This window comes from Osmerus eperlanus, chromosome 9, assembly GCF_963692335.1.
Source record: "Osmerus eperlanus chromosome 9, fOsmEpe2.1, whole genome shotgun sequence".
In the NCBI taxonomy this organism is placed as follows: Eukaryota; Metazoa; Chordata; class Actinopteri; order Osmeriformes; family Osmeridae; genus Osmerus; species Osmerus eperlanus.
Genome location: NC_085026.1, coordinates 9,713,971 through 9,738,298, shown reverse-complemented (window position 1 = coordinate 9,738,298; position 24,328 = coordinate 9,713,971). Strand labels below are relative to the sequence as shown.

At 42.8% G+C, this 24,328-nt stretch overlaps 3 protein-coding genes across 4 annotated transcripts; 2 read left to right on the top strand and 1 right to left on the bottom strand.

Moving 5' to 3' along the window:
• Positions 1-1,496: 1,496 nt before the first annotated feature.
• Positions 1,497-12,087, bottom strand: nol10 (nucleolar protein 10). The gene is made up of 21 exons (XM_062468747.1): positions 11,874-12,087; positions 11,440-11,485; positions 11,227-11,325; positions 10,948-11,025; positions 9,647-9,684; positions 9,302-9,438; positions 8,982-9,047; positions 8,783-8,843; positions 8,449-8,534; positions 8,129-8,207; positions 7,788-7,937; positions 7,537-7,603; positions 6,881-6,933; positions 6,273-6,399; positions 4,855-4,934; positions 4,615-4,713; positions 4,274-4,366; positions 3,866-4,042; positions 3,085-3,386; positions 2,573-2,675; positions 1,497-2,173 (listed from the first exon to the last, which is right to left on the bottom strand). Exons 1-21 carry the CDS (start codon positions 11,937-11,939, stop codon positions 2,030-2,032), a joined length of 2,151 nt encoding a protein of 716 aa, XP_062324731.1. The 5' UTR covers positions 11,940-12,087; the 3' UTR covers positions 1,497-2,029.
• A 1,045-nt stretch (positions 12,088-13,132) lies between these two features.
• Positions 13,133-21,525, top strand: atp6v1c2 (ATPase H+ transporting V1 subunit C2). Of its 2 annotated transcripts, none has more exons than XM_062469441.1 (13): positions 13,133-13,202; positions 13,636-13,836; positions 14,944-15,011; positions 16,104-16,189; positions 17,262-17,356; positions 17,541-17,632; positions 18,122-18,217; positions 18,468-18,536; positions 19,325-19,417; positions 19,648-19,735; positions 19,821-19,918; positions 20,063-20,192; positions 20,498-21,525. In XM_062469441.1, exons 2-13 carry the CDS (start codon positions 13,708-13,710, stop codon positions 20,591-20,593), a joined length of 1,140 nt encoding a protein of 379 aa, XP_062325425.1. In that variant the 5' UTR covers positions 13,133-13,202; positions 13,636-13,707; the 3' UTR covers positions 20,594-21,525. The 2 variants fall into 2 exon arrangements, with proteins under 2 accessions (XP_062325425.1, XP_062325424.1); XM_062469440.1 differs by having other exon boundaries at positions 20,063-20,240.
• Positions 21,526-22,203: 678 nt separating this feature from the next.
• kcnf1b (potassium voltage-gated channel, subfamily F, member 1b) lies at positions 22,204-24,281 on the top strand. The gene is given in 2 exon segments (XM_062469544.1): positions 22,204-23,333; positions 23,335-24,281. Coding segments are annotated over 2 exon segments (1,380 nt in total). The 5' UTR covers positions 22,204-22,340; the 3' UTR covers positions 23,722-24,281.
• The last annotated feature ends 47 nt before the right edge of the window (positions 24,282-24,328 follow it).

Here is a 24,328-nt window from a genome sequence, read left to right as displayed (position 1 = left end):
CTATTTGAAGTTGGAGAAGGGAGAGATACCCAGCCATGTGTGAATCGGGGGAAGGGAGGACACTGAGAGGTACTGTAGAGGGCTAACTTTCTTTACCTCTCCTTTTTTTTCTTTGTAATAAAATGAGTAACTTGAGAAGCAGGAAACTTTATGTCACACTATTAAGGATGGACCTTTTTTGAACACCCTGTGAAGTCCTTGGATTTGTCAGTCGAGAGGCATTAAGTACAGCCCATTGTAAAACCAGCAAGAACATGTTCTTTGTGAGCAATTCACAGTCCCTTCCCATGAAGTCACTGAAGATAATTCCACCCAGAGTAACGTGCTGAGCAAAAGGACTTTAATGATTATTATTTTTTGTCAGTCTTCCGGTATATATGTTTCATGTCTCTCATTTAGATATTATTGCTGTACCATGCCTTTAAGCTTAGATGTTACTCTGTACGGTGCCTGGTAGCTGAGATGTGGTTACTTTGTAAATACAGACCGTACCTTGACCCAACAACCGAAATACTGTTAGAACTATGCTCTTCTGATCCTTGATTTTCAGCTGTACTTACCATATTCACTATTTGTAAGTCGCTTTGGATACAAGCCGTCTGTTAAAATAACATGTAAAGTGAGTGCGCCGAAGGCAGAAGGTTGGATACAGATCAATCAATCAACTGACAAGCATATGAAGCACAGTAGGCCTACAGCACTCATTTTATAATTCTGTTGGCAACACTTTTCAGACACATTTTACAAGGCGTACTAAAGCCTTAACTTACTGTGATATCTAGATATAGTCTAGCACTGCTAAATAGGTGGCAAATACATGCACCCTGCCTTGCCTGTTAGCTTTCACTTTACTGTTATGATGCCGTGTCTGATAATGTTATGAATAACACACTTGCCCCACACTGATTTTAGCAACATATTCTTTGGCTTCTTGTTGTGGAATGTTGACAGTGTATACTCATAGAAACAGTAGATAACAGTGGTGTTGCCCTACAAATGGTCAGCTGCCAAAATAAAAAGAGAGTTCAAGGATGGGGTTGTGTTGATCCTGGATGTTGCACTATCAGTGTAGATATCACACCAGGAGATGTTGCTGGAACAAGCCTGATCATGCTGTAGTATGACAAACGACTTTCCAGGAAAGGGCGATCACAAACTCTGTACAGGAGATTCACAGAAATCCACTTTAGTATCCATGTCTGAGCAAAGCCATTTTCTGGGCACAAGGTTGCCATGGGACCTTATAAAATAAACAATCCTTCTACTACACAAAAGGAATATGAAAAAGGGCGTTTCAGATATCACACGTCATAAATGTGCTCTCTAACCAGAAGTTAAGTACACCGAGAGCCAAATCTGGACTAATTCTAGAGTGTCTCCCGGGTAGTTGACGCATCCTTCTTTTTATGTTCCTTCACTGTACAAAAAAGGATAAACAAGGCGTCGACTTCCTGTGAACCGGAGGCATTAAGGTGAAAGACACACGGAAAGAAGAATTGTCCATATAATAAAAAGATGGTTTATGGTTTAGACATGACACCGTACAGGATGTTGGCACAACAATGAGCAGGGAGAACACAAAGGACGGTGTCGTGTCCTTCACACACACACACACACACACACACCTCTCTCTCCCTCACATACCAGTCTAAAAAAACAGGGAACCTTTCTAGTGCTGTGTACCCACTAAGAACATAACTCATTACTGAGTACTGAGTTCAATACAGAACTAGAAGGTTGGCCTTTCAACTGGTTTCTGTACTACAACAACTCCAGTCCTAAGGCATGAGGCAGTAATACGCTTCATCAAAGGTGTCTGTTCATTAGCAAGTCGTTTGACAGCGTGACCGTCCAGAGGTCTGGGGGCACGGGGGGCATATCGAACGGATGGATAAGCCGTTTGGCCAACACAGTCAAACAACAACAAATCACTCTCTTAAAGAGATGTTGGTAAACACAGGCTGGTGGAGGGGGGGGGGGGGGGGGGGGGGAAGCACACGTGGGTTCGTCAACTGTAGGTTAGTAGGACTCAGAAGTGGCCCCTCCCTCTCCCCCGCCCGCGGCCCCGCCCACGGCCCCTGGCACTGCTGAGGTGTCCCGCAGAGCGCCTCAGCTTCTTCCTCTCCTGGTGGTGATCTCTCTCCGCCTCCTGCTGCCTCTGCTGCTGCTCAGACTGGGGGGGGGGGGGGAGAGAGAGAGTCTCAGGGTCAAACTAGATTGGACAGTTCAATTCATACACTGTAGCCTACCTGCAGCTCAATTGGACAATGTTCAGTGTGTCCCCCCTCCCGCCCCCGTCATTAAAATTAATCTCACTGAATCAAGAGTCCATACCCCAATCCTGCTTTGGAAAAGGAATTAATGAGTAGTAGTTGGGTTGACCGCCACTTCTACTTAAACACCTGACTAAGTCACCCACTTCAAAACACAGGAAACTCAATGTGGTACATAAACAAAGTTATAAACATTCTCCCTCTCGGTAGCCCAGTGTAGACTGGAACCATTCGGAAGAAGATAGGGGCTGGCAGGAACAAACAAACGGGCGGTGTTGTGTCATTACTGTGTCACTGACCTTCTTGAGGGTGAATGTGACCTGTTTGCTCCCCACCGCCGTGTCAGCCATGCTCACGGTACCCGAGGACTCCTCCAGCTTCAGGCGGTCCTCCAGAGAAGCCCTGGAAGTGGGACACAGCAGGAAGACTTGGAGTCACACACACTTCTCCTCCCTATATTTGTCCCCCAGTTGACATGTAACCAAATATGACCTGTGCTTTGCCTACACCTGTCTATGATGACGTCAGACTCATTTTGGGCTGGGCTGCCTATCTGTGCTCAGTCCACTAAGGTATTTTGTAAGTTAGGTCTTTCTTTAAGAGGAACCAGAGGGTCCGACAATTAATCAAATCCATGGACACGCAAGCACACCCCAAGTCCAAACTCTGAACTGCTGAACTCTTTTGTCATTTCCTATTCATGTGGTAGTCTGTGAATGGTGAATCTGCATCCAGACACAGAGCCAAGATAGTATTTCGAACTTTCTCCACGTGATTTGAATGTGGTGTAATAGTGTCAGTATTGTCTTACTTCTGCAGCTTCTGTTTCCTGGAGACATCCCTGAAGCTGCGGAACTCCTCACCGGCCTTGATCTGAAAGAACCGGGGCTGACTCTGGGTTATCTTCCCCTGGGCCTGGCCCTGGTTCTGGTCCTGGTCCACCAGGGTGGTGTTGCGGTCCAGCTGCTTCCTGTTCTGACGTCTGCGATCGCGTGCCTCCATCCACAGCAGGTGCTTCTGCTCCCTCAGCTCATCCACCCAGCCCTTGTCATCGTCCGAGCTCTCGTCCGAGCTGGCTTGGCCCTCAGGCTCATCCTCCCCCCGCTCCTCCGCCTGGAAGAGAGGGATGAGGGAAGAGAGGGATGAGGGAAGAGAGGCGTGAGGAAAGAGAGGGATGAGGAAAGAGAGGGATGAGGGAAGAGAGGGATGAGAAGGATGAGGGAAGAGAGGGATGAGGGAAGAGAGGGATGAGGGCAGAGAGGGATGAGGGCAGAGAGGGTTGAGGGAAGAGAGGGATGAGGGCAGAGAGGGATGAGGGCAGAGAGGGTTGAGGGAAGAGAGGGATGAGGGCAGAGAGGGATGAGGGAAGAGAGGGATGAGGGAAGAGAGGGGATGAAGGAAGAGAGGGGATGAGGGAAGAGAGGGGATGAGGGAAGAGAGGGAGATGAGCTCTACAGACAGCTTGTACCTCGCACTCAAATTCCAGTAGAACGTGAAAGGACATACGACCACTCATGGCTTGGTTCACAGACTCCCTGTGCATACATCGAAATGAGAGCTGAAGTATGAAACGGCGCAGCGTTGCGTCTCACCTGCTCTGCGTCGGTGGCCTGCTGGGCCAGGAGACGCAGCTTCTTCCTCCTGTTCTGGCCCACCTTGGAGACGATGGGGTTGAGCAGGCGGAACTCCTCGCTCTGCTCGTCCACCTGGTAGTCGGGGTTCTCGAACATCACTTGGAAACGGTTGTCGCCAAGGATGCTTGGTACAACCTGAGGGTGGGGGGATAATGATGGTTTTTCAGTTGTTTCTTATTTCAAGTCCTTTAGATGACAGAAATAACGTTATACTTAACGAGGAGGACAGAATCTGTCTTTGTTACATTTTCATTTATTCGAAATACAGAGAGATACAGAGACAGAGAGATACAGAGACAGAGAGATACAGAGACAGAGAGATACAGTGACAGAGAGATACAGTGACAGAAAACATGGATCCTTCACCTTTCCCTTTTTCTTGCGGGCGGCCAGTTCCGCCTCATTGTCTCCCTCCTCCATCAGCTTAAGGGCCAGGTCCTTGTTCACCTTGGGCAGCGTCTGTCATAAGGGATAAGTCATTAGTCCTGGTGGTGTATCGTATGTGGGTACTCTGAGGATCAAGGTAAGTGATTCTTCACAGAAGGTAAGTGCGTAACAATGGGGACAGTTTTGACTGGCACACTACTACTTCAAAAGTGCTTGGCCGAGAATCGTAAATGCTCTATCTGTATGATGACGGTTTGATTCCGTCTTGAGAAACATAAGAAAAGAGTTGCCGCGTAAACGTTATTTTCGAGATATCTTACCTTGACCTGTACTCTCTGGACCCGAGACTCTTCTATCTTCTGACGGATCTTATCCTTGCGGTACTCCTCGTATGCAAACGGGTTGGTCATAGTCTTCACCTGGCAGCACCAGTCCCAACAACACAGGTCAGAATTTACAGACCAGCCTGACACAATTGCTTAAACTCACATGCTCAAATGCACTGCGCAGCAACAATGAAAAAAACAGCAGCACTGCCAGTCATACAGACAAACACAAACCTTATGGTAAAGCCTGATGTCCATGAAGAAGCCATGCATGTAGGCCCTCAGGAGAGAAGACCCCACCAGATGTGATAGACCTGGGAAACCACAGGGCTTAGTCACCAAGACACTCACTACTGGCTCAACATATGTTTGGGATAAGGTTGGAAGGAGAAAAGTGAACTTTCAAAAGTCTAGTTCATAAACTAGTTAATTCAATTTGGAATGTTTTTTCTTTTCACTTTGGCAAGGACATTACAATCATGATTTGGCAACCTTTGCAGAAAACATGCTGCTAAAAAAAACTGCTAAATACTGGGAAAAATTTTCCTAGCCACTATTGTGGAAAAGTTCACTTATGGATTGAATACACTTGGTTAGCATGTATCATGCTGTTTGCAAGTCATTTTTAATGCACCAGTAAACTAACCGGTGGCTAAGGTGAAGATAAGGAAGCTTTGAGAGGACATTACAGACCTCTTACACAACATAATGTAAAAACTGAGGAAGACCCATGGCTCCCGGGTCTACTTTACGTGTATGGAATGTGTGGGGGTGGGTGAATGAAGGAGCCGTGGACTTGTGTCTGTGTAGCTATACGTGTGTGCGTGAGTGCAAATGAGTGAGCGCATGTGTTTGGAAGTGTGCGTGCAACAGCATTCTAGAGAGAAAAAAAGATCCTTCCCTAGAAATCTCCATCTATCCAGCCAACTGCCTTCATGTTACATAACAGGGGCCATATTACACAGCTGCAGGGAGCTCCTCTCGTGGCCCCGTCCCCCTCATCCCACCCCTTTTATTCCCCCTCAACCAACCGCCTTTCTCCTCTTCTTGTCATTCGATCTTTGTACTGCTGACCCCACATTCCTCTCTCCTTTCAACCCTTCCAGTACTCGCCAGCCCCTGCCCCCCCGCCCCCACCATCTCTCAATCTGTCCTCTTTCAACCCTCTGTAGGAAACACTGGGTAAGTGGTGCCTCCAACCCCAACTGGCCCACATATTTAAGTGAGTCATAACGTCTAAAGTGATTACTGTAGATCTTCCTGATTTGAGTACTTAATTATCACCGAACGGGCTACTTTCTGAGGAGAGGGTTGCTAATGGCTTTGGACATGGCATTGTGTTTAAATTCTCAAGTGATGTAGGCCTGGTTTTCCCAAAAGAAACCGACTTGCATTTGCATAAAGAGCTGTTTGTGTTCGTTAGATTTGTGACATGACACTGCTTGTGTAGCCCTAGCATGAATGTAGAACTTATATCGCCATAACACCGGCATAAAAAGTGGTGTACCTCCAATGCCTGCAATCTCCACTGCCTGAAACTAAACAAAAGGGAGATTTGTCCCTGAACGGTGTGGTGTTGTCCAAGGCGGGAAGGCAAAGGGGAAAGAGAGGAGAGGGAGTGCGGCCCCTCCAGAGCTGTAGGGGGCTCTCACCCAGGTTCTCCAGGTCCTTGCGGGTCACAAACTTGTAGTCGTCATAGACGGTGCTTTCCGGACTCTCCTCCAGCTCCTCAGTCAGGTTGTCGAGGAACGAGCACCAGCGAGGTGCCGGTCCCAGCGCCTGCCGCAGGACAAACAAACTGGTTCATCCCCATGTACATCATTGGTGCACACACGAGAGAACATACCATATTTTGACACATTACTGTAGGGCCATTCATTGAGGTGGAATGAGGCAAATACAGTCAAAGGTTTTCACTGTAAAATTGTTCATAGTGCAAAGTGCAAACTCATATAACCTCGTTCTTCGCGTTTGTAACCGTGGAGATAACAACAGTCGGCCTGTGAAGGAAGTGATGCTGCTCGTGCTGCGTTTAACAGCAGACTCACACCCCTCCTGAGGTCATGCTGCCCTGAACTCCTGCGCAGTAACAATCCTTAGGAACCTCGACCATAAACTGTGTCCCACTGTCCCCCAGGAACCTCGACCCTGAACTCTGTGTTCCACTGCGGATCTCTGGGGCATGCACTCTCACACAACAAACATCCTGCCGCTGCCTGGTGGGTCAGGACCATGGACGGTGTAAAACCCCGAAACTCACCGGGATATAGAAGGTATTCATCTTGGGGTCCTCGTTGGCTGTGAAAAGCATCCCTGTGAGTTTAGGACAAAACGAAGACGTTAGTGAATAAGATGTGAATTATAAAATAAATGTATTACTACCGCCACAAAGTACAGAATCAGTTGTCTTGTTTTAAGTCAAGCAAGAACTGTCCCAAAAGCAATGTGCAGTAGGTCAAGAGCAATCTTTTTGTATAAATTGAGCAACAGAGGAACATACAGTAATACATTATACAGTAGAATCAGTCACAAATCAGGCTCTTCCTATGACTGTGGTATCATGTTTAAGAGATACCATAGAGGTAGTGAAGGATAGGCCTTCTTGAAAGTCATGATTCCCCCTACTGGCCATTTCCCCTTTCTTACCAGTAGGGGGAATGGCACAATTCAAGGATGTGAATCTAGCACCAAAAAATGTTTCACATCAAAAAGCAAAGTGTCATTTCACAGTTACTCATCGTGATCTGATGTTTTCCTTTAATCAGAGTTGGTGTATACTCATCATCAGAACTACTTTGATCAGAGAAATATGTGTTTAATCAGTAAGGTTTTGACAGCTTTTGCTTTTTTTTGTTTTCACACATAGAATTGCACTTAAACCATAGGTGTTGCGTGGGAGTTATCAGAAATGCCCACCTGAGTTGGGGTAGATGCACACATCGTTGATGTTGGTCTGGGGCTCGATGGAGGAGAACACTTTTCCCTGGGTGGGTGGAACACGAGACACAAGCACACTTGATTTATTACTACTTTCTTTTTTTCCAGGCAGTGTGGTCGCTTTTTCTATCAAATATTTAACTGCTCCACAGAAAGATTCAAAACAGATTTGAGCACCCTAGTTGCCCAGCTGACTGGAAATGAAGTCGGCAGCAGAAGCGTCATGTTACCGTGTCAGTGTTCCAGATCTTGATGATCTTGGAGTCCGCGGACAGCACCAGGTCTAAGTGGTCTTGGAAGTTGAGGGATTTGATGGGTAGGCCGTAGTAGTGGTCCTTTACCAGCAGGGGGCGATTGGAGCGCAGGTCATACAGAAGTACCTGAGTTTGTGACAAAGACATTAAAATCAGTGATCTACTTGAATCAATAAATAATAACAAGGTGACTCTCAGTGTTTAGTTTGTTATGGTCTTACACACAAAGCTGAATGTGCTTGGGCATGATCTTTAAAACGAATTTACCCCCCCAAATATTGCCTTTATAATATTTCAGATGTTAGTTTCTAGCCAACCTGTCCAGTGCTGGTGCCCACTGCCATAGTGAGAGAGCCATTGAATTTCAGCGCACTCACAGATGGTAAACCTTCCACCCTGAATAATATAAAAATTAGGTCAGAAAAACAAAAGGCAACAATGTGTGTGTAACATGCTCACATTATATGAAAAGGTTTACAGTAGTTCACGTTGCAGACCAGTGGCTATGTTCAATGTAACGTATAAAATGTAGCTCTAACGAAAATAAAAGCAGTCCGAAAAACTGGCCATTATAACATTTCCGTCTGAAATTCTGATGTATTGTTCGACTCCAGTCTATGTGTGTGTGTGTACATACTCTGTTCCCTCTGCCACACTGCTCAGGGCGCAGTCCAGCAGCCCCACACGGTTCCTCACCCGGGGGTCCCAGCATTCCACTTTCCCCTGGAGACACAAATCAGGAAATAAACTAGGGACGACATTGGCGTTTCAGATGAACAGCTGTTTTTTTACTGGAAATCCAATTGCCATAAAACTCGTTCCAGTTTGATGTGGAGCCATCAAGGCAACAAAAATGTCAGTTTGTAAAGTAACATTGCAGGCCAAAATGCGTCATCATGTCAACCCAGACTTCAGCTCACATGAGAACTCCCACATCCACAGCACTCTCTCACAGAGTACACACTACCCACCTCGGTTGTTCCTGTGGCTAACAGCTGATGGACAGGGTTGATGTCGCACACATTGTGCTCCCTATCGACAAAAAACAAAAGGTCATTTGGCATGTGAGTCACACACAAAGGCGGCTAGAGGAAGACATCTTCTCTGAACTAATGTTCTGACCACCAATTAATGTTCGAACCACCAACCGTGCAGTACAGGGGTACTCACACAGCGTCGGTCTGCAGGGAGCTGAGAAACCTGCCCTGCTCCAGATTCAGTCTGAACACCTCCGAACTGGAAGAGGACAAAGAGAGCTGTTCTCACTACAGGATACAGTGGCAATAAATAGGCAATAAAAATAGATTTAAAATGGGATCACCTCAACATGACAGATCCCTCAGGTCAATTAAAGACAAGAGTTTTAAACTTGGCTAAAACATAATTTAGTTCAGTACATGTTTGCTACCATATCTTAACAGAAAACCTAGACTTGACCTAAGATGTTAAGTTATTTTATGGCCTAATCAAATAATCGAATGTCTTCTTACCTCGCCCCAACTAAATAAAGGTCGCAGGAGGGGTAGTGGTAAGAAAAGTCCCTTCCAAACTTGGGTATGCGGGTCTTGTAGTAGTGGCCGTGCTGGGAGTGGAACTCCACATATCGGTTGCAGTGTAGAAACACCAGCTATACAGACATTCAAACAACGAAGGACACAGACACAATTTAATTCCTATTCACTGCTTATCACATATGTATTAACAACTCAAATGTAACCGTTTCCAGTTTTTTATGGCATTGGGACTTTTCCAATTGGCTTGAAACCGAGATGTCTTATGTCTCATGTCTGTGACCCTAACAGATAGCTAAGCCTGCCAGGATGGTTTCTGCATACCTTGGAGTAGTCCTCAGAGAGGATATCGAAGGCAACGACTGTTGAGAGAAGTAAAATACGGGTGAGGTCATCATTTCACAATATCACTGATTCGTTACTGCACTTTCAGATGGGTGAAAAGGACAGTTTGATGTGGTAATGAAGGGAGGGAGCTGTAAGACATTGCAGTGTTTCCTCTATGTTGATCGTCGGCCCGCAACGGCTAAATTTCTGCCGCCACGGTATCAGAAATAGGGCTGTACAAAAGGCCATCTATCAGCCGTGATTGTTAGAGTGCATGTCGGAGAATAGCACGGACACACGCTTCACACCGCAGTTGAGATTGCGTGTGTGCGTCCTTGAGAACTGTAAGTCGTATAACTTATGTTGACAGTTCATTTAAGCCTGTTATAGTATTAGTCTATAGTTCTTGCAAATTTTAATTAAGTTAAGTGGTGTTTGTATTCTTCACCTGCTAGCTAAATTGCACGTCTGTTGATTCGATAGCGATTGCTGCCCTTGCTCACATTTGTATTTTAGGTGCATTATTATGCTGAAGTAGTTTTAATTAATAAATAGAGGGTTTATTGTTATTATTTGCTACAGGATGCTTAGCCTATCAAGATCAAATGAAGCAGACAGTGTACATGCTTCCGAGTGGCCTACCTCAAATCGATAGGCTAGACAGACTGACCATTTACAATAAGTTGTTACGTCAATTATTAATTGGCAGCATTTGTGCCATTTAGAACATACTTTATGAGTGGAAAGTGTCTTTAAGTAGCCTAACCTTATTGCATTCGGGGAAATAGGACGAAAATATGTTTGTTTTTTTTGGGGGGGGGAGGGGGGGTGTTCGGACAGACCTGCCCCCACTGCTAAAAAAAATCCTAAAGGAAACACTGCATTGTGCGTGCTCCAACCCTGGAAAATGGGATCAAACAAAGGGCACTGGGTTGTCATAAAACTGCCTTAAACTGAAATCAGATAGAATGAAGAACCATGGTTACAGTAACAAGTGGCAGCATAGTAACAGTCACACAGGGGGATTCCAGAATGTGAGTCTGATTAGATCCCTACTGGAGTGTGACTGGTAACAAAACCCAATGAATCATTTTCCTGCAGGATCCTCTTTCCTCAAACCAGACACTCACTTCTCAATAGAGGATTATTTCACTGAGGAGCTGATACACCATATTAAATGTTAACATAGGAGAGCTGTATTGAACTCCCAGAGGAGGATAATAAATTTAGAATAACAATACATACTTACAGATACAGATATCAGCATTGTACATTCTTTAAAATATTGTTATGCTTACCATCCGAGTCGAGACAACGCTCGAACTTCAAGGATAACTGGAAAGTATCATAGCAGCGGATCCGTGGTTTGTATGTTCCTGAATTGTCATTGATTGGAAAAGATGGAACTTATTTTCAGGATTTGTATATTACAAGCAGGTAAATGCTGTTTGATCCAAAAAGAACCTCTCAGTCAAGATGCCCCCCTTGTTTGTGTCTATAGATGATGGCAGCATGTGTCCAAATCACCTAAACACGATAACCCCTACAAGTACATATACATCTAGTGATTCTCTCACCTGCAGCAAGTATGAACTGCCCATCCCTTGACACTTTGATGGAGGTGCACACCGTGGGCATGTCGAAGTCCTGTATGAGCTCAATCCTGCGCTGAATGTCTGAGGTATTCAAAGCGGAGAGGGTGAGTATTTAGAACATAGGCTACAGTCTAAAGACCAGTAACTGTTAATAGACTAAATCAAGTTGGGTATGCTATAGAAATCAGAACTCACCAACATCTTTCTTCTGTAATGCTCTCTTCTTCCGGTCTGAAAGCCACTGCAAGACATGAATTAAGTTTAACATTATTAGCTGCCCGATTCCTGTCAACACATGCGCCCATGTCCCCCATTATGAAGTAGCTAGTATCCCAAACGAAGGGATGTGTTTAGTTATACATTCAGTTAATTAACTGCATAGGCATAGTAGCTACTGAGCAATGTAGCATTTTGGGATGGCTTGATGATCCTCAACTGTGTCAACACTATACATGTTTTGTAACGCTAACCCTAAAACTGAACCATTAAACGTATTAGACATAGTACACCATTCTTTAAGGAGACAACCACAATAAATAGCCATCTAGTTAGCAAGACTCTTCTTGGAATTATAGCTAGCTAGCACTTGTATATAACTGGCAAGCAACTAGAAAGCAAAGTCTTCTTACCTCAGGAAGAGATTTGCCGTGGCTTAAATTATAAATCTTCACATCATTTACACTGGATATCTGCATTTTAGAGGCCGGTACAGACACTGCTCTCTCATAACATTGATAATACAAAGCTAGCTAGCTAGCTAGTTCCAGTGAACACAGGTTAGTTTCTAGCTCCACGTTTTTACGTTGCCGTGTGACAACAGGAAAGGAGGGTTTGTAGAACAATGTTCGTGTAGACAAAGTTCGTGAAAATATGTTCCGCCATAAAACACATTATGACTGCGCGTCGCTACTATACTATAGTCTAGGACTGTGGTGCATAGGCTACATACTAAATAGTATGTATTGGTTTTGGGACGCACCCTCATGTATTTAAAACAATATTCTACTGTATGTTCATACATGCAACACATTGTGTGTGTTGGGTTTTTATTTCATCATACAAATAATTTATTTTCTCACTGACCCAGCCTTGGTTTTGATATCTTTGGATCTCATCAAACAATTGGGTCAAGACTCAATAGTTTAGATGTAATGTTAACAGACCCTTAATTTGGTCTTGCACGGCTGCCTCACAGCAAGGCTATGGGCTGGAATCCCACTTGGGTCCCAGTGTTCTGAAATATCTAATTGGGTCTAATTGTATTCCATTTACAGTTTGGGCTATATGTAGCCTACCCTTTAAGTTTGTGCTTTGTAACTTGTCCTGTTTGTTCATTCTTTTATTTGTTGTATTCTTCGACCTTGGATATGGACAATTGTATTTGAGAGCTATCATAATAATATTCCCTACATTAATTGTATATAAAAAAAAGTATATAGGCGCGGGTTGCACTGCAGATAGGCCTGATGTCTATTCTGGCCTGCATCTGCTAATATCTGGAATCTAGGCCTACACCTGCAAGGTATTCAATGATGAACAATCTACATAGCTTGTTAATAAACTTGTCACCGTTAACTTCAACTATAGGCTATAGGATACATTTCAGTTTCAGTTATGATTATACTTTTTTTTAAATAAACGTAACCGTTTATGGCAGTTTAGACTTCGAGCAGCAAGTGTTGTCCTTCACACACTCAGCAACATTCATTCATCCTCAATAACCACTACAGGAGGAGAGTGAGAAACTTGAGCAGATGCTGCTGAATAAGCAATGCCTCTGACTTTTTATGTAAATTATTTTGCGCACCTGACCGGCTCGGTGATGTAGGCTAACAATGCTCACCCAGTATTTGTTTCTTATTTGGATGTCTTTCTGTCCTCAATGTACCTTAGCTTCTCTCCGGACATCGATTTGTGTGGGTAGCCGAATTAGGAGTGGTTGGATGCTTTAACAAACAGTAAGAACTATTTTCTGATTTCTGACTATCTAAATCAAGTGTCTGATTTGTTCAGTTTACTTAATGTACTTTTAACCTAGGATGATGATTATTTAAACAAGTGGTAAAATCACGGCGTTTAACGTAATTAATGCTCATTGTTTTGAATCGATAGTACGCTATTTCTTCTATTATTGACTGTTCTTTTTATGGGTGACTGGACTCGTTCATGTAAACTGATGGAAATGTAAATTTGATTCTCGGGTCAAAATTAAAAGGTGAATTTCACAAATTACATTTATATAGAATGTGGGATTGAACAATTACTGAAATTACAGTAAGTTATACAGTCGGTGCATAGGTTAAGTGGGGTCTTGTTATTAAGTTGGTATCTTTATTTATAGGTCTACTGTGTATTCATCAACATTTTATTTCATAACTTCATTTCTTAAAGTTGTTTTGGAGGAATTGGACAGAGTTCCCACATGTAAGGCTAAGAGGGGCAGCAGCAGGGCTCTGACGAGTCATGACGGACTTCTGGTTGATATCTGTTCCACTGGACAAGACCAGCTTTCAGAGTCTGGAAAAACTCAAAAACACTGTGGCCAAAACTAATTTGGCTTCCAGTTTCAAGTTCCCCATCCCAGAGTTAAAGGTAAGGAGGTTGTGTGTCTGTCCTCAATAAAGCACAATAGCTGTCAAGAGGCCAAAGCATAATATCAAGTGCTACCTCCTTCCATTGAGCATCTTAAAGTAATGCAACACGCTTATAATATGTCATTGGCGGGACATAGGGGTAAGTTACAGGCAAACAGCAAAAGTATTGTTGCTCCGTTCATATTGTTAATTACATTTGTTCATATGATAAATTGCTATCCCCAGGTGACCTTCAAGTTTGTAGTCTAAAGCACAGCAGTTGGTGTGATCAGATGAAATTCTAGAAGTGTGAGAGATAACAATATGACCGAGATTTACATAAGAACAACCGCACTGGTTTCTTGTGGAGTGGCTTAAGGTCTGTCCTGCTTTAGCTACCCCTGCTGTTGGCTATTATCTAAGCTGTCCCTGTCATAAAAGTGGTTAAGTAGTGGGTCTTACACAGGCATCCAATCCAGATACCTATGCAATATAATCCAATCCACAAATTATACTTCAGCAATTACCATTTTGAAAGTCAAAAGCCAATATTACACCAGACAAAATGTCACCCAAAAGAAGATGTACAGTATTTGGGATGGTTCATCTCACTGGAGTTCTGGTCTCACTTGTGGATAGGATGTACTGTACTGCACAGGTAGTGAGGGTGTTTGGTTGCCTTCTCTGATGAAGTGCTGGGCTCAGGTTGCTCCCCTCAAGAGGTAGCTAGGAGGCTTTCAGCAAATTTACATTTGACCCATTTGTTTCACCATGATCGATATGCCAATCCCAATTTTCAAATCCCAATTGGCTGTGGTGATACTGCTGTACTGTTCCATCTCTCTGGAACTTTGGCAAACACCGTTAAAGTTGACAAGTGCACTTTTGCACATTCATGTAACACAGTGTGTCCTTTCACTGTGTGCCACTGAGGGCGTGTGGTCATGGGAAGCTACTGGCTTGTTGGTTTATTCAGAACAGAGACTTGTCAAACAAGAAGTGTCTCTGCTCGCTGTTTAGTTTACAGTAATTGTCTTAGTTTTTTTTAACTTCAGCTTCACTTTCACTTGCATCATTTTACATTAGTCAAAGTAATTGTATCATTGTACGTTGTAAACTTCCACAGGTTGGTACATTGGATATCCTCCTTGGTGTGTCTGATGACCTTTCCAGACTGGACACCCAAGCTGAAAGGTAAACAGGGCCATTTAAGCAGAGCCTAAGCACAGAATATCTTTGTAGTTTTTGTCTATTTGGATTATTATCAAAAAAACATAACTTTTAAAAAAATATAAATTTAAAAAACGTTGTCATTCTCCTTCTCATTATCACCATTAGTGACTGTCTTTCAGTTAAACCGCCTTACAAACAGATATTTAGCTAATTTTGAATGTCTATGTGCTACTCTACACTCTACTGTAACATACTCTTATACTATTTGTAGAAGTATCGTTTTTCATTTGTGTAACCTTACTGGCATGATGGGTAAACCATCACACCACAATTATTTCCCTCACTTAAAGGCTAGTAGTAGTATACCGTCTCAGTCATCATTAATTCATGTTTAGGTTTTGCTGAAGCTTATTTCCCCTGCTTCCTAATTCAGTGGCCTGTACCTGAGCCTGCGAGTCTGAAGTGTTTTGCTAGGAACACTTTACTTTGTCAGTGTGCTCATTAGTTTGAGGCTTTAGGAAGGAACTGTGGAAGAAAGTCAGTAAACTGAAGACCTAACAAGTTGCCACCATAACCTGAGGACACAGTGAACACTGTCTGTAGTTTGCCATTTCCACCCTATGTAGGCTTTATATTGGTATTTCTGTTAATTGAAAGTACATGAATATTGTTTTACGTTTATTGATAGAAATGCCAATGTTTACAAGGCAAGAAGATTTGATTGGTAAATAAGGACAACCAACACTCACTCAAGTATTTTGATTCCTTTTCATTTTTTAATGTGTAGTCCATCAGCTGTCCCTCAGGGCCCCCTCAAAGGGTTAAATGAAAACATCAGGTTTCCATGAATCATTTGAATAGAATAGTGATCCATAGATTATATTTGAATATCGATCTTCTGAATAAATAAATTAACTAACAGGCTTTCCATGTACTTTTAAGTGTCATTTACATGTTTATACAGGGTTACATTTTGCCCTTTAAAGTTCACAATCATCATCTTGTGATCGTTTCCTCCTCCCTGTGTAAAGGAGAGTACATGTCATTACTGAAGGTGTTGTGATGGGAAGTGTATTCACTCATGTCCTTGTCTCCTCTCCTTGTGTCCATCAGTGTTATGCGCAAGACATCCCAGTGTATGGCACAGGTTATGGATCAGTTCAGTGACAAAGTGCTGGAGAATGCCCTGGCCAATGGAGGTAGGCTTATTCCCAGGTGATGTAAGTGAAGATAGAAGTCAGGTATGTGTCTGGAGAGAGACGCTGATTAGAAATAGGAACTCATCAGCTAAGAGGACGATTGTTTCCGGTACCTTACACACACAGATACACGCACACAAACACACAGATACATGTCTAACCTGTCCTGTACACACACATATACACCCTGTGCACACCAATTTACTCCAACGTACTTGTTTAGCCTCTGTATTGGGTTACATAGACATTTGCAACATAGTGCCATTAACAAATTACAAACGACAGCACTCCCAATATGACAAAAACAAATACATGGTATTCTAGCTTGTTACATTATACAACTAGGGTTAGTCTTTCTTATTTTTTTAAATGCTGGTCGTTACTTCCTCTTGTACTCTTAAATTGTGTTCCTGTAGATACAGTAGATAGCGTGTGAAGCTGTTGCTCTGATAGTGATAGTGCTGGAGCAAAAGTTGTCAGCACATGAATTAAGCTACCTAAGCAGATTATAAAGTAGTCTACATGGTCTTCAGATGTTGTTGTGTGTTACCTATGCCCTATTTGAGAACATAGTTCAGATTAGAATTATTTAAGTTAATTATGTACCACAACATTTATTTTATAACTCATGTTCAGTTTCAAAGCTGTACAGTGTTCTCAGATGATATATTTTTCCCCTCATCAGACCACAGGAGCCATCAAAAAGTCCCCCTGTCTCCCTTGAAAGCCTACTTCCAGGCCTTGATGGGTATTGGTGTCTAGTGTCCAGTGTTTGGTTGCTGTGTTTTCAGGAAATGTACTGTAAATCTTTTAGCATGCAGCGTGTAGAAGAGCGTTGTGCGCTTCCAATGTTTCCACTTCTGCACTATTCATTTGTAGTTTTGCGCCAGTGTGTGGCTTATGCATGTATGTGCATCGGTGTGTGTTTGTGTGAATTTGACTGACACAGATACCTGTCTCACCCGTGTTTCTGTGTTCGGTCTCCAAATCATCACAAAGGCTTTTGCCCCAAAATAGGTTTCCTGTTTTAACTCATGGGTAAGTTTTATTTTCTTCCTGGGTGTCTCATCAGTGGATCTGGTGAGTTATGTGACAACGTTCCAGTGGGACAGAGCCAAATACCCCACTGCCCTGCCTCTCAAGAACCTGGCAGACATCCTCTCCAAGGTAGTAGAAGGAAACTTGCACATTATGTAAAGTTTACTATGTAAATTCCACATCTATCATGATGTCAACTTTGAAATACATGTATTGGTAATTGATGGCAGAGGCGGAACTATGCTATGCTAGTATTGCAAAGAATAGTGTGTGTGCTTGTGGATTTGTGTGTGTGTCTGTCTCTGTGTGTTAGCAAGTAACTCAGGTAGAGACAGAACTGAAATCTCGGTCTGGGGCATATTGCAACGTAAAAGCCAGTCTGGACTGCCTTGAGCGCAAAGCAGAGTGAGTAATATTTAACTTTGATATTATATCTAAAATGACAAATTATGTACCAGAATATGAGGTAGAGGCACATTGCTATATACTTTGCTGCTGGTTTAAACACTTTTTCATTTGGATGAATAAGACTGACCAGAAATATTTACCCAGACTTCAAAATACAAAAAAACATGAAATGTGTTTGCCCTTTCTTACCAGCATGTTGGTTTTCCTCTCTCCCTAGTTACAGAATGACTCATTACATTTGACTGGCTGTCCACAGTACAAACAGTGTTGGTGCTCTGAGGCTAAATTAGTTGCTGGGCAACAGGGAGAATTATAGCCTAGTGTAGAAGTGTAGTTAAAGATGGCAGGTGAGATTGCCTAGCCAAAAGATGAGGCCCCTCCCAAAACATTCTGCCAGAAAATGTTTTGCAGCACGTTATTCTGAAACATTCTGCTTCACCCCGAATAAGATGGCACAATGTCCGTAATTTGCATCTTCTCCGGTAGAGGTGGTCTCCAAATACGCACACTGACAGACATTTTGAGGAGAGAGGACCTGGTGGACTCACAGTATCTCACTACTCTGCTGGTGGTGGTGACCAGGTCAGCAGCATCACAGTCTCCAGTGAAGAACTCACTTTCATATGATGACACTTTGTGCACCGAGGCAGAACACATAATAAAGTAATGAATATGTATCTCAAAACAAATGGGATTACAAGGTACAGTATTACAGGCAAAGAAAGTACTACAGGATTAAACCTTTCTTAAGCATATGAAGTAATAATCTTATTTCAATATATTACTAAATGGAAGCTGGATGTGTGTGTGTGTTTGTGTTGCACTGGTACAGAGGGAACTATGTGCAGTGGGAGAGGACCTATGAATCCTTGTCAGAATTTGTGGTGCCTCGATCCAGCAGGTATGGTCAACATTTTGTTCCTCGCTTCATGTTGTCATCCAACAAATCTGTTAGATTTGTCTTGGAAGAACTGTCTCATTCATTTAAGCAATGTAGAACACTGGCTAAAGACATGTCATCAATATTTCACCTTCATTCATTGTAGGTATGAAGTTTATTTTGGAATGTTTTATTGTTGTTCAGTATCACAAGAGAGAGAGGGTGAGAGAAAGAGAGAGGCAGAGAGACTATCGACTGTAATTCTTTATCTATTGGTGGTGTGGCAGAAGTAGTAGTTAGATCAATCTCACACTGGTCGCATACACAGAATACAAACTATACTGAAAACAAACAGGAGATATCACCCATGTTGCATTCTCCATATGGGGAAGGAACAACTGTCTGACCACAGTAAGACAAGACCGTACATTTGATACATTTTGTATGTGCCAATGAGAAGCAGAGTGGCGCTCTGCTCGAAGGTCAGACTAACCGCAAGGATAATGTTACTGGGAAAAGTAAGAGTCACTGGCTGTGGTAGTAACAGCCTTTCCCCATCCATTGTCCTGTTGTTCACACTGACCACAAGACCTCAAGTCTTGGTCTTGGAGTCACAGATGCGCTCAAAAACAAAACATTCATAAATACTAAGTTGCTACTCTTTTGATCCTGAATAAGTTAAATTTGAACTTCCTTTATACTTTTAATTTATACTGCGCACATGACAGCATTCCCCTTGTGTAGCTTCAGACTCGTTCAAAATCACACGTTCAAGCTGGGGTTAAATCCTGCATGTAATGTTCCAACAGGAAAATATTTGAGGAGGTAGAGGAAGGGATTTTCACTGTAACCCTTTTCAAGAAAGCTGTTTATGAATTCAAAGCCAAAGCCAAACAGAACAAGTAAGTAAGCTGGTTCTTACTGTCAGAAACAACATTGACAGTTTGCTTGTTTTTAACAGCATGGTATTTAAATACAGTGGTTGACACAAACAATACATTATCGGGAAATTTAATTAGACCCTTTTTGGTTTGGCCCAGTTAAAACCCTATGTATTAAAAGTGCAAACCATTGCAACAATTGCCCAATAAGCTTATAAGTTGTTACTATGACATATGTGTCTGGCAAACAGGTTCATGGTACGGGAGTTCAGCTTTGACCAGGTTGAGGAGGAGAGACGAGAGAGGAACCGGCTTAGTGTGGACAAGAAGGAACAATATGTTAGTAACCCAAGGCTGTGTGCATGTGTATGTATGTGTGTGTGTGTTTGGAAGTATGTACTCAAACATGTTTGTTTACCCCAAGGGAATCTTTGTGCGTTGGCTGAAGGTAAACTTCAGTGAGGTATTTGTTGCCTGGATCCATGTCAAAGCTCTAAGGGTATTTGTGGAATCTGTTCTCAGGTCAGTCATGCTGTAGTCAAACGCTCTTGTAGTATAATGCACCCTTTTAAAATCCTTCTAAATCACTGTGTGATTGGTTACATATCCATCACTCAACCAGAATGTACAATTAATTGTATTTCTGGACCAATTATACCCATCCAGGTATGGTCTGCCTGTTAGCTTCCAGGCCTTGCTGCTGCAGCCGGGCAAAAAACGTACAAAGAAACTGAGGGAGGAACTGGGTTCCCTTTTCACACATCTGGACCCAGCAGCAGCGGCCAGCAAGCTTGACGTAAGAGGCCTCTCCTTTAGCAAGCTTTGGAATGCTCTCCCTTATCATGTGAGGTCTGCTCCTTCATTGGATTTTTTTTAATCTACTCTACAAACACATTTTTATTTTTTAGCTTTTGGAAACTTTTAATTGTTGTTTTATAGCGTAGTTCTGCTATGCACTATGTACAGCACTTTGGATCAATTTGTATTGTGTTAAATGTGCTTTATACATAAAGGTTGTTGTTGTTGTTGTAGCAAGCTCGTTAAAATGTGATCTCTGATTAAATGTCTTGATTACCTCTTCATTTCTCTTCTGCCCTGCAGGTTGGTGTTGATATCCCAGGAGTAAGTGTGGGTCAACAGGAGTACTTCTCCTACATCTGCTTCCAGATCAGCGTCAAACTCGTTGACCCCAGTTAATAGCCAATGAGGACCCTCGGAGCCTCTAAGAAGGCCCAATCATGTTAGCTGTTCGTTTCTCATAGTTCTCTTGCACTCTCTGGGCTGTTCATTGTATTTTAGCACCTGGGAGTGTGTGGAAACAGAAGTGTAGTCAAAGTTTACATTCCGACTGGAGTGAATGTTGAGCAGACGGGACAAATGTTTGAGACAACCTCATGCATCAGTATGGAGTAACAAGCGTAATTTGCAACTATCAAGAGGTTGGAAGGGGGGTTCTCCTTGCATGCAGGGAAGGTTGCATGCAAAGAAGAGGATTATTAGGGACGAACAGCTAACCTGAGGTTGAGCCCTCCAGGAGATAATGGTTTGGAAAGCAACTTTTCAGGCTGCATATGGACCTGAATAAAGCCTGGGCACAAATATGTCTTCAAGCTCTCTGTATTGTCAGTAAGAAGAAGTTAATCATATTCAACATTCTGTAAATCAGTGGCTGAGGATGTAGGCAGAGGTTTATTTTCGACTTCATGGATGTCCATTTTGTTCATGTCAAGATGGAAACAAACACAGAAGATCATTTTTAAGAACTCTGGTCTACACCCTCTTGCTTTCAATACCTCAATGATTTTGAAATTGTACATTTCCGTTTATGAAATGTATTATCATAATTATTATATTGGTTGGCTTCACTTGTAAGGAGCAAGTCTATGCATGTGCACTGCTGCATGTATACAATGTATTGTACCAGGTCAGGGTTTTAAAGGTTGGAACTTACAGAACAGGGGTAGAACAGTCATAAACTGTAATCTCACACTATGTTAACAGGTGGACCTGTTGAGTAGATTTTTTTTAAACTTTTTCGTGTCATGCTGATTTTTGTTTTTTGGATGGTCGGCAATGAATGTGTTTTTTGTATGGAAAGATGTTTGATGTCCTTAAAATGGAAATAAAGTAAAATTCCAATATTTTGTAATACTTATATAATTTTACATATATATTGAATATATCGATATTCTTGTTTTTATTCAAGATGTTGGACAGCATGGCTAGAAGGGAGACATACGTTGTCAAAAGTTAGGCCTGTCAGGCATCTCGACATGAGTGTTATTTGTTCTACAGCAGGTGGCGCGATTGCTGTTGAGGAACTATTGTCAGCCTCACATTCTTTCAGTCAAATAAATTTGCAGATTTGTTTGAATTGATTTGCTTAGGGTCAATATACAGTACCGTCAAAAGTGTGGTACTGTATATTATGTGCATTTTGTGCAATTGTGAGTTTTTGCAACAATATGACTTTTTAATCGGTGCCTTGGCCCATGTGTAATAGCCTAAACGCAAGAATTGTGGTATAGCTACGATTTTAAAAAGTAAAGATCGATATACGTTCGGCCAGTTTGGGGAGAGTTTGGCTGCAGGCAGAGAGAAAGAGAGAGAGAGCGAGAGGCAGAGAGTTAGGGAGAGTGAGATAGAGAGAGAGAGAGAGAGAGAGAGAGAGAGAGAGAGAGAGAGAGAGAGAGAGAGAGAGAGAGAGAGAGGGGGGGGGGGGGGGGAGTAGGACGGAATGGCGTGGGTGGGGGCTATATCTGCGGCAGGAGCGCGCGTCCCGGTTCCATTCACGTAATGGTTTCAATAGATGAAGACTGTAGATTTTACGTTTATATTTGACCTGCACTTTTAACTTTAATGGAATATTTTATACACTCAGTGACAAGACTGATTTTCGTTTTTCTTTGATTTTGTCCAGTTACTTAACAACACCTCACAAAAGATGTGGACAGTACCTAAACCACGTTACGCGAATGGCTATAATTTGTGTTTTGAAGATGTAACCGAGATAGTCGTGAACATTGGCGGAGTCAGAGTGGTATTGCACAGTGATGTACTAAACCGTCACCCGGAAAGTCGCCTGGCAGAACTGGTGAACTGCTCCTCGCGGAATAATGATGCCATCTCCTCGCTCTGTGACGAGTACGACCCGTGTAAAAGAGAGTTCTACTTCGACAGGGATCCCGATGCGTTCAAATGTATCATAGACGTGTACTACTTTGACGAGATTCACATTAAGAGAGGAATCTGTCCCATTTGTTTCATTAAGGAGATGGAATTCTGGAAAATTGAACAAAGTTATTTGGACGAATGCTGTAAAAGTTACCTGAGCGAAAAAGAAGAGGAACTAGCCGAGATTGCCAACAAAGTAAAGCTGATATTAGATGATTTAGATGGAGACCAGTCTGTACACCGCTCGGAGCGCTGTCAGAAGTTCCTGTGGAAACTAATGGAGAAACCAGAATCCTCTTTGCCTGCACGCGTGATTGCCATCGCATCGTTCCTCTTCATCCTAGTCTCCTCAGTGGTGATGTGCATAGGGACTATTCCAGAACTCCAGGTGGAGGACGGAGAGGGGAACCTCGTAGAACACCCGACACTTGATGCCATAGAGACCGCCTGTATTGGCTGGTTCACCGTGGAGTACCTGCTGCGTCTTGCGTCCTCCCCAAACAAAATACGCTTCATGCTCTCCTTCATGAACATAATAGATTTCATGGCCATCATTCCGTTCTATGTGGTACTAACCCTTACGTCCCTTGGCACGGCTATGATGGAACTGGCCAACGTCCAGCAAGCGGTCCAAGCACTTCGCATCATGCGTATTGCTCGAATCTTCAAGTTAGCGCGCCACTCCTCCGGGTTACAGACTCTCACATACGCACTGAAAAGGAGCTTCAAGGAGCTCGGGTTACTCCTCATGTACATGGGCGTGGGGGATATTCGTGTTTTCAGCTCTGGGGTACACCATGGAGCAAAGCCACCCAGAAACCCTCTTCAAGAGCATCCCACAGTCCTTCTGGTGGGCCATTATTACCATGACGACGGTGGGCTACGGAGACATCTACCCTAAAACCACTCTTGGAAAGTGTAATGCTGCCATTAGCTTCTTGTGCGGGGTGATAGCTATCGCGTTACCCATTCATCCTATCATTAACAACTTTGTCATATTTTACAATAAGCAAAAAGTGCTCGAGACCGCGGCCAAACACGAACTGGAGCTCATGGAGTTGCAGTCTGACGAGGGCGCAACGACCAAGACCAAGAGCAAATCTGACGCAGCGGGCGCATATGGAGAGCTCCATGACCCTGTCTCGCAGTGACTAAACCGCTTCTTGGAATGTCCACCAGGACTAGTAGTAAATATCTATAGCTGTATGTGTCCCCATTACTTCGTATCTAAGAAGTAGCTTAATATGTAAATGTGTCTTTTTGTGAACGCAGCGTAAAGGTCAACCGGTCGCCATCAAATAAAACTTAGCATGAAATCCAAATCTACCTATCCTTTTTAATAAAGATTTTGAAGATTTCATATTCAATGTTGTTGTTTTATAATGCTGCCTTTAAAAACCTTTAAACGATCGTATAACATTCCCTTTGACCACCCTGTTGGCGTTGGGGTATCCAGTTGAAGATTTATATACAGGAGTGAAGTAGATGAAGTAATGTCATTGTCAATACGAGAAAGTGATCACACGCAAGCATGCACACACACGCAGACACGCTATTAAGCAATAATCCTTGTATACAATCAATAAGCAATTACAGACGAATCGTAATTATAAATCAACAAAAATAATTATAAATCAGTAGCCCATAAATATAATAAAACGTAATTATGTTTTGGGGGATTTATGATTACAACTTCTCTATGATTGCTTTAGGATTGCATTGGAGGATTGCAATATTTACTTGAAGGCCTATTGTATA